The 10876-nt window shown below is 41.5% G+C and overlaps 1 protein-coding gene across 2 annotated transcripts; it reads left to right on the forward strand.

Annotated features, from left to right (window-relative positions):
• The first annotated feature begins 230 nt into the window (after positions 1-230).
• On the forward strand, positions 231-7868 carry LOC136490004 (uncharacterized). Of its 2 annotated transcripts, none has more exons than XM_066486516.1 (6): positions 231-388; positions 1844-2425; positions 2582-3111; positions 4693-5416; positions 5502-6028; positions 7075-7868. In XM_066486516.1, the coding sequence occupies exons 2-6, from the start codon at positions 1849-1851 to the stop codon at positions 7672-7674; spliced, it is 2958 nt and encodes a 985-aa protein (XP_066342613.1). In that variant the 5' UTR covers positions 231-388; positions 1844-1848; the 3' UTR covers positions 7675-7868. The 2 variants fall into 2 exon arrangements, with proteins under 2 accessions (XP_066342613.1, XP_066342614.1); XM_066486517.1 differs by having other exon boundaries at positions 1847-2425.
• Positions 7869-10876: the final 3008 nt, after the last annotated feature.

The raw sequence follows: 10876 nt of genomic DNA on the forward strand, positions 1-10876 counted from the left end.
ATAATCTTTTCATTTACTTCACCATGCTTGAAAACCGTATATGTTTATCACGTAACAGATCACAACTAAGCGTAATCGATTCTTTGCTTTGTTCTAGTAATCTAGCCATCTAGGTATCTTTATTTTTTCCTTTCTTTTACCCTTTCCCTTTCACTGCTTTACTTGTCGATCGGTTGCATATAATAAGGCTGTGCTGCGAGCCTGCGAGTGACATATGTTCCTTGCCTGCCTAGCCTCTTTCTCATATTGAGAAGATTAATCCGTTGTAACACCCTGTGGCCTCCTCACTTGTTTTGAGAAAAAAATAATAGTTTGAGTGCGTAAAAGTGGCTGCTGGATCATCTATTGGCGTCCATGCTATAGCGGCCATATTCAATTCAACAGCCAGGTATTATTGGTATCCTTGTTTCTTCATGGCTAGTGTGAATATGTAATAAATAACGCGTGTTAGAAAAGTAAAGAGGAGCTCGGGAGATTGATGGCCAAATGCCACCCATCGCTGTATTGACCAGTGTATAGGAGAGAGTTTCGCTGCGGACGTGCCACCTAAAGTCCCAAATCAAAAAGGTGAATGAACAAATTAAATTTATAATAATAGTTTATATGTCTTATGAGAATGAAGAAACATGTATAGTTGATACCTGGAGTAACACACAGTTTTTAACATAGTCATCCATATATATGATGTGAGATTTTGGAGTTTTAACTGTATAAATGATGATGTGACATAACAATTAAGAGGAAAGAGGAGATGAGTTTTTTCATCCTCACGAAACCCGGCTGGCATTGTTTTTCCAACGAAACCTCACCCCTTACCTTTTGCCCATCTTGTCTGACTTGCATTCTCGCTGTGCACCGCGCATCCCATATTTACCATACGCTATATGTATTTTATTTTGCATATGTGACTCTATTATATATTTTCTTATATCATATGTTAAACTTTTGACATTTTTATGCTAATACTTAAATTATATGTATATGTAGTATGCAAGTGACTATATTGTTTATATGGCACATTTGATATAACAATACCATTCAAGAATTAAATGCTACAGTGTATAGATAGCATATGAAACAGTGAATGAAACTTTGGATTGAGAGATGTTGTTCCATGTCCTTGTTTTAAGACTGGCCTTACCCTTTGATGAAATGCATTACTATTATCTTTCATGCGTTTAATGTGCCAATGGCATTGCCTCCATAGAAATGAACAAAAGAATGGTATAAAACTATACTTTTGCCAAAATCATTGCAACGTTTGAATACTACTACTTGATACTAGTATACTCTCCTATTCCAAAATAAATCAACTTCTAAAAATTGTCCTAAGTCAAACTATTTTATATTTAACCAAATTTATAAAAAAAAAGACCACCAATGCTTATGACATCAAATTAGCATCACCAGATATTCCATTAAATATATTTTTATAATCTACTTCTTTGGTATCATAAGCTTTGTTATTCTTCACTATAAAGTTGGTCAAATTGACTTCGGGTGATTTATTAATTTTGGGATGGAGGGAGTATCTTTTTAAAATCAACGGAGGTAGTGTTTTATTATACTGCTTGGTTACAAACTTATACTCCCTCCGTTCCAAACTGTAAGGCGTTTTGGTTTTCTAAATACTTTTACTATATATCTAGACACAGTGTATATCTAAGTATATAATAAAAACTATGTATCTAGAAAAGACAAAACGATCGACTTATAATTTAGAATGGTATAATTTAAAGAGTCTAACTGCAGATACTAGTAAATAATAGCCAATACTATTGATTATGTCGTCGTGAAATAGTAATAAACAGATAAATCAGAAGTTCTCGGTAATCTTGTGTAGAAGGGATGGCAACTATGGACCGACGTCTCCTGAAAGCAGCCACATCCGGCGACGCTGCATCACTGAAACAACTGGCATCTCATGACCCGGGCGTGCTGCTTGGGACAACTCCACCGGGCAACACCTGCCTCCACATCTCGTCCATCCAGGGCCACGAGGAACTCTGCGAGAGCATCCTGGCGCTGGACCAATCCCCGGCGCTCCTCTCCGCCGTCAACAAGGACGGCGAGACACCGCTGCTGGCCGCCGTGGCAAGGGGTCGTGCGTCTCTAGCCTCTGCTCTGCTCAGGCGCTGCCGTGAGCGGCAGCTGAGCGAGGCGATCCTGAGGCAAGACAGGCACGGGTGCAACGCGCTGCACCACGCCGTCCGCAGGGGACACACGAAGCTGGCGCTCGAGCTGGTCGAAGTGGAGCCTGTCTTGTCGAGAGCCGTCAACGGGCGTAGCGAGTCACCTCTGTTCATCGCGGCGATGAGAAACTTCACGGAGGTGGCGGATAGACTGCTGGAGGTTCCTGATTCGGCTCACTCTGGAGCTTTCGGCTTCAATGTTCTCCATGCTGCTGTCAGAAGTGGAAATCTAGGTAACTGAATAGCACTAATAAGCATTGCATTGTGGTGAATCTTTTTACAAAATCTTGGCAGTGTTATGTACTACGTTCTTGCATCAATGCAATTATGCAATGTAGTAGAGTGCTTAACCTTTTTTCTTTTTTGTCCCTCGATTTGCTTTATTTCAGCTATCGCTAAAAAGGTTATGGAGACACGTCCGTGGCTAGCCACAGAGGAGAACGAGAATAGGCACACTCCAGTGCACCTGGCTGCATATGACGGCGAGATTAACGCGCTAACAGTATTGCTGGAGCATGATCCGTCTTTGGGGTACCTAACAACCACAGACGGTGACACTCTTCTCTGTGTCGCAGCATCTCAGGGACATGGTGGTGTTGCTCGAGGGCTTCTTGAACACTGTCCAGATGCTCCCTACTGCGATGAAAGCAGCTCGACATGTCTTCACATTGCCGTGTTGTGTGGGCATACAGAGTTTGTAAGATCTATCCTGGGGTTACAGCAGCTTGGCCACCTGATTAACATGCTAAATGGAAGCGGAGAAACTGCTCTGCATCTCGCTGTCGGAAACTGCAAGCCGGACATGGTTGCTGCTTTACAGCTTCACCAGGACATAGACGTAACGGTGCTTAACAGCGCCGGTGACCCGGCAAGCCGGGTGTTGCCTGATGCCGCCAATCACACCAAGGCTTTAATCTCGGTACGCTTTTTTTTTCTCTCACCGTAAATATATATTTTAGTAGCAAATATGTCCTTGCATTTATAATGGGATGTACAATTGTATGGTGCTCATGCCAATAAGGCAATAATAAACAGCCTACTTCATGTCAAATAAAAAAAACACAGCCTACTTTTGTTAGATTTAATTGGGCTTCGTCTAACCTTATTTTAATTAAATAAAAAATCAAGGAAAAATATGATTTAATTAAGGTTGGCCTAACCTTATCTTGATCTGACATATTTACCTCCCCTAATATTAGAAATAACGATAACTACCCTAAGGGCTTGTTTGGCTATTCGTATTCACCTCAATTCACATATGTTGGAGTGGATTAGGGTGGAAATTAGTTAATTTTCCACCCCAATCCAACCTAATACATGTGGTTTGAGGTGAATACGAGTGTAGTCAAACAAGGCCTAATGGACATCTAAATTAAACAATTATTATATTAAGGAAAAAGATAAACTCAAAGTACCCACTATGTTGGTTTCTATTTCGTGGGTTCTGACTATTCATGAGAAACAAACTAACTCGACCATTATTAAAAATAACAAAAAAAAGCTTCTGGATTTACTGATATTTGATATTATATAAAACAATAACCCAGAGTACCCTCTACATGTGCTTCTAGATTATAGTAGGTTCTGCAAGTTTTCATATATGGAAACAAAATTTCATATCTTGGGCACATACAATGCAAACTAGAGTGTGCCTATATGTGCTATTGAAATTACAAAGAAAACAATCAAATGATCTAGAATTCGTGCCATCTTAATATGAGTAATTGGAGGCATCTAAGAGAGCCTCCATGTTAATCCTCACAAGATGCTAAGGGAAAACAACTAGGAATCTAAACATAGCATCCATATTAATTCTTACAAGATGCATTAGCAAAAGAATAAATCCTACAAATTATCATAATAACAAAAAACATCTGGCAGTTAGTTCGTCAACTCTAATCATCATAGAGAATAATAATTATAGGCTATATTCTATTTTCTAAAAACGAACCGCTCTTGGCATTTAAAAAAGGGAATAAATAACCCCCTAAATCTACATCTAAACTACTAACCTTTACCATCTTGAAAGATATTTTAATTAATATCTTCCCTAAATTAGTGATAAATATATATTTTTGTAGTTTATCGATAATGAAAATAAAATGTTCCCTTAACAAACCACATATAAATGACACCGATAATTCATTTTAAATTATATTGAAACTCTATGGCACTTAATTTTATAAGTTGCTAGTTTTTAAAAGGACAAGTTACTTTATATAAGTTTATACTTTTCGACAAAATCCTTATGACATATTGTGCAGGTAGTTTCATTTGAAGCACTCTATTTTTTATAAAACAATACCTATATATTTTAATATACTACACATATAATTTTATATCAACTCCCGCAACTTTTTAAAACACTTATATATTTTAAAAAATTGCTAGCATATGCAGGAGCAGGAGTCGAACCGACCAGTTAGATTTAATTTATTCGTTATATTCGATCAAACGTTTACTAACAAGTAGTAGCATTGTTATATTTGCTATATTTTAGACGACGGCACACCAAACAGCTACGGCCGCCGTTAATTCGACAGGAGCTGCCATAACCACACCCTCCGATGGAGCAACCATGATGAATTCATCATCAGGAGCTCCCACGACTCCACCACCATCAGTATCACTGGCAATCCACCAACGTCTCCTGGGCGCAGCCGTGTGCGGCAACTCCGCGGAAATGAAGCACATGGCCCTGCAGACACCGGGGGTGCTGCTGGGAACAACCCCTCAGGGGAACACCTGCCTCCACATCGCCTGCATCCATGGCCACGAGAGGTTCTGCAGGGACGTCCTGGCGCTGACGACCAACCAGCAGTCTCCGTCCCCGGCGGCACCTCTTCTCGGCGCCGTCAACGCGGACGGCGAGACGCCGCTGCTCACCGCCGTGGCCAGCGGCCACGTCTCCCTGGCCTCGTTCATCCTCGGGCGCTGCCGTGACGAGCGGCTGAGCGAGGCGATCCTGACGCAGGACAAGCGCGGGTTCAACGCGCTGCACCACGCCATCCGCAGCGGGCACCGGAAGCTCGCCCTCCAGCTGATCGACGCGGAGCCCGGCTTGTCCAAAGCTGTGAACAGGTACGACGAGTCGCCCATGTTCATCGCGGTGATGAGGAACTACGCGGAGGTCTCCGAGAAACTGCTGGAGATCCCTGATTCTGCTCACGGGGGAGCGTTTGGCTACAATGCTCTGCATGCTGCCGTCAGAAGTGGCAATCCAGGTATGCATGTATATATGTCTTCTCTTCTTTTTATATATATATATATAAAAGAATGTATGATGATGCCATGCATGTGTGGTTTCAGCTGTCGCAAAAAGGATCATGGAGACACGTCCCGTGCTGGCCAGAGAAGAAGACGAGCACAAGGTGACTCCAATGCACATGGCTGCACAGTGGGACAAGATTGACGTGCTAAGAGTGCTGCTGGAGCATGATTGGTCCTTAGGGTACGTACTCACCTCGAATGGTATCCCTATTCTTGCTTCAGTTGCAAGTCGGGGATACGTCGGGGCTGCCCGAGAGCTTCTCAAGCATTGCCCAGATGCTCCCTACGCCCTTGCAGCTGGCACAACGACATGCCTTCACCAAGCCGTTCAGGGTGGTCACATGGAGCTTCTGCAATTCTTCCTGGGGTCAAAGCATCTTCGGAAGCTAGTCAACATGCGAGACTACGGGAAAGAGACTCCTCTATACGACGCGGTCCGAGACTGCAATCCCAAGATAGTCAAAGCTTTGCTGCAACACCCGGACACTGACGTCACAGTGCTCAACAACTCGGGTAACCCGGCTACCTGGGTACTATCTGGCGACCACGCCAAGACTTTAAACTGGGTACGCTTAATTATTTTCTCTTGGACTTGCATTTTTTTTCCGGTCCCCTTGACTACATCAGTCCGATCCCTTGACGACGTATATATTCATTACATACAAATACAATACAATAATATCAGCCTAAATATATGTTTTAAGTTCTCATCATATTCTAAATCTATGTTTTCGATTTTTTTCAAATGATCTCGAATGGATACATGACCTATATCAAAGTAGTAGTGCTCAATGTGATCGATCTAAAACTTTCTAATTGATTTGTTTTCGTTTGAGATAGTTTAGGTCGCCAAATATTTTATAAAAAGATTCGTAGAAGTTGATACAAGGGATGTCATGGTATATTCACTCATAGGTGACTGTGTGGTGTGTTGGTAGGGAATACTTGAGCGAGGTAAGATGACACAAGTTCAAGTCCTAGAAAATGCATGCACATGTATTTCTTAGTGGTAGGAAACCGGCCCGCCTCTAGAAATGCTTGATATCGGTATACTAAGTAGTGGGTGCTAGTTTATGATTGTGGGTTGAAAGACAACAACACTATGGGGCAGAGCAGTCTGATTTTCTTTCCTTTTTTTTTGGTAATTTTTAACAATTTGCAAGATAGAGGGTGTTAATATCTTATGAGTATATTTGGACACTTATGGACTTATACAACTACGAATGATTAAACGTTTACATATATTGCATAGCAGTCTGGAAACTTATCCTGTGCACATTAATAAACGATCCATACAAACTTTTTAGAGGGGAAAAAAACAAATGACCATGTTCAAATCAACAACCACCGCAAGATATGCACCATTAAATTGTTGAAATCAATGACAGATAGGTAAGCAACTAAAGATATATGGTTGTCAAAATGAATAAGTACTCTGTAGCCTTCTATTTTAAACAAGAGGATACTATTAAAACATTGTAACAGAAATATATCAGCACCTGAGAAAAACAGTTTGCTACCACTAACTAGCGGACACAATGGTAGAATATTCTCTTTTTTGAGTATTGTGCTGATGTGTGCTCCACACATACCTTTCTTTGAGACCTTGCAGAATGAAGTCTGCATGCTTATGCTGAAAGCTGATCCTGAAGCAGCAAATGATACGTATAACCTTCATAAGCAAACCAAGGATCAAGTAACTTCTGAATCAAGGAAGGATATAAAGACATTGACTCAGACATATACAAGCTACACTTCTTTAGTGGCAATCCTCATTGCAACAATCACCTTTGCTGCTGCTTTCACCTTGCCTGGAGGATATAGCAATGATGCTGGAAGTGAGGGGCTACCCATCATGGCAAGAAAGATTGCATTCCAGGCATTCTTGATCTCTGATTCCTTGGCAATGTTCTCCTCGCTGGCTGTTGCTTTCATATCCATAATAGCAAGATGGGAGGACTTTGAGTTTTTGGTTCATTACAGATCCTTTACTAAGAAACTTATGTGGGTTGGCTACATAGCAACCACCACAGCATTTGCAACTGGTCTATACAGAGTTTTAGCCCCTCGCCTCCTATGGTTGGCTATAACAATTTGCCTTATGTCGATTCTACTGCCCGTTCTTACGAAGCTACTAGGTGAATGGCCTGTCTTGAAGCTTAGAATTCATCTGGGCAAAACATTCAAGTCAGAGCTCCTTGATATGGTCTGATTTCATGAACTCATCTTATTTCTTCCAACTACTCTCTGTTTTACTATAATTAAAAAAATACTATCTATGCTTCATGTTGTTTGAATAAATTAAATGTCATTGTGATTTTGAATGACATGTAAACACTAAACTTTGTATTTTTATGTTTGCATACAAGGTAACCAGTGTATCTCTGGCCCCTTATCTGCAATGGATCTGCATAATAATTTTTTCTATGTTGGTTCTACTACCCATTCTTACAAACCTACATGCAGTGGCAGACACAAACAAAAAATCAGGGGAAGAGGGATTATCTTCAACCTCTAGCAGCGAGCAACGTCTTTAATCTCTTCTTCCTCTCTTCTACTCCTAAAAATTGATTGGTGGGGGCAAAGGGGTGGGGTGCGCATCTTCAAACTCTAGCAGGGCACAATGTCTTTAATCTCTTCTTCCTGTTTTCCACTATTCCTAAAAATTTATTGGGATCACAAGGGGCTGCATGGCCAACCGATGAATTGTAGGGTGGGCTTGAGCCCCACTGATGGCCCCTTATCCTGCATGCAGTAGCAGGGGCAATGTTTTGGGGAAGATGAAAAGGAGCGCTCGATCGTCGGAACCTCGGATACGTGTCGCCATGATGGAAAGCTAACTTCTGATTAAATCTTACCCAGGCAAGCTCCGGTGCATAACCCCTATTTTGCTGCACTTTAAATTATATTTGTATATTAAGTTTTAAGGGGTTGAATAAAACCCACTTGCATATATATATATATATATATATATATATATATATATATATATATATATATATATATATATATATATATATATATATATATATATATCCCATGATTCTTACTAGTATGACAGGATCATGTAGATTGCTATGCTACAGGACTCCGGTAGAAGTCGAGTAATTGTTTGTCACTCGCGAGATATAGGAAATATATTACTGTATTATTATCACTTGGAAAATAAAAATGGTGGGAAGAAAAAATGGTGATCGGGCATGGATATGGTTTGGGTATTGGTGGGTGTAAGAGGTTGTGTCCTGCGGCCGCAGGGCAAAGCTTGGTTACACTGCTTTTCCTATCTATGTTGGTTAAGGACCGGCCATTGCATAAAACTCTAGACAAGTCACAGACTTATTATCCCGAGCATATACTTAGGTATGGGCGCTTGGAAGACTTGTTGCTCTCTTGTCGTGGGTTCTGGCTCTTTTCAGACCGACTGATTAGAGACGGAGATGGTGGAGGTCCTTGCACCGCACTAAGTCTGGAACTTAGGAGCGGGGACTTGGAGTCCAAGTTTGGATGGGGACCTGGACCCCATGATAGGAGGGTGATGGGTTGGTCTTGCTTATGCCTGGGGTACAAGCGGGGCATGTGTTTTTGGGGTACCCAGCTGGGGGCATTGATTCGTGAATCGCCGACATTCTGGTATGGCTTGTCGACGGTTTAGCACCGTAGTAAGAACTAAAAGAAGAAAGGTGAACAAATGGAAATATGATTGCTTACCACTTGCTTGAAAGTAGCACATGTGTTTACATAGAATGGTTAGTTAATGAACTAATGCACTGCTAATAAAAATCGAATATATGGACGCATTTGTAGTAATGCTCCTGCAGATGCAATAAACCCACAAGACAGATAGCCTTGCATATCCTTGGAGTCTTTTCTTTCCTCCTGTCGGGTAAGTCTTGCTGAGTACAATTAAGTACTCAGTGTTTTATTTCCCCCTGTTGTAGGTGACAGGTAGATGCTAGAGCTGACTCTTGTGTGTGGATACCTCCTGGTGGGCTCAGAGAGGATTCCTTTACACTGCGATCATAGTTTTTAATTATAACTCTCACTAAATGTTTTTATAAACAAAAGTTTTATAATCTATTGTCATTGTTTATTTATCAATGCTCCATCATGCCATGAATAGCTATTTATTTTCGCTGTAATCCTGATCACATGTTTATATTCCGCTGTTAATTTAAATTGTTCATAACTCTGATAACATGTTCATGTTCCGCTATTATAAATAATAAATATTATACTCTGATGTTGTATTAAAAGTGATGTAAGAAATAATTAATAATGAAGTAAGCTTTATTCTCTTATTTGTGATCCTGATGGAAAAAATATGGATTTTTGGGTTCTCCCCTAAGGTGTGCCCGACGGAACTGTGTAATTTAGTGTTCTCCCTTAAGTGCTTAGTGTCTAATGAAAGACAACCACTCTTGGGAGGCATTAGATTAGGCGGTTCTGCCACAGGTGGTATCAGAGCGCAAATGAGGAAATAAAGCTTTGAAAACCTTTTCTAAAATGAAATTTGACAACAAATTTTTTTCAAAAGAATATGACGTTCGACTGCGAAGTTATATAAGTAGCCCTAATACTATTGTTATGTATCTAGGATAGATAGCACTCTGCTAACTTAGGTAGGCTTAATCAATTTTTCTGCAGGTACACTGACCCCGAGCATAGTCTGATAGTATCGACTAGCTACAGGGAGAGAACGATGTGCCAAAATCTGAGAACGGTTGCCCTATTTGTTGGCAACAGTGGAAGGACGTATAGGACGTGCATCCATGCATATCCTATTTGTGCATTGTAGTGCCGTGTTGCTTACAGATACACTATACATAGGTGTCACGCGTGTCGTATTGTGCACGACTGACTCGTTCCTGTTCCAGAGTTATTTCTGCACTGTGGCTTCGTGCTCCGCATTCGCCCGTGGTTCACGCCGGTTGTGACCCATGTCTCCCCGTACCCCTTTTCTATGCTCTTGTCGGACCCTTGCCCTGCAGTTGTACTAGTCAGTAATGGCCTCGGACATCGCTCGCCTCGAACGCATGAAAAATTTGGTCGATTCGTTCGTAGTAATCCCGCACAGGAACCCTGGTGAACCGTGCAAGGACCACTGAACGCTCCGCCTGTATAAGTAGAGCCTGGCTTAGCCATTGGTACCACCACTCGGCGCACTTTAGCTCGTCTTGCTTTTCCTTTGAGCAAGCTCTTCGCTCAGCCTTCATTGCAACCACCGCTAGAGATGGCAGGAGCCTGGGTTAGTAGTTACTGCCTGAATGTGGAGGGTTTTTCCAGAATCTTGCATGCCACCCTGCAAAGGCTCAGAGTCAAAGATCGTCCTGAGTATGAGGGCCATGAGTATGAGAAGCATGGCACCGAGTGGTGTGAGGTTACCGTCTACATTGGGAAGAGTGAAGAGTTCCCCG

Source organism: Miscanthus floridulus, chromosome 10 (genome assembly GCF_019320115.1).
Source record: "Miscanthus floridulus cultivar M001 chromosome 10, ASM1932011v1, whole genome shotgun sequence".
Taxonomy (NCBI): Eukaryota; Viridiplantae; Streptophyta; class Magnoliopsida; order Poales; family Poaceae; genus Miscanthus; species Miscanthus floridulus.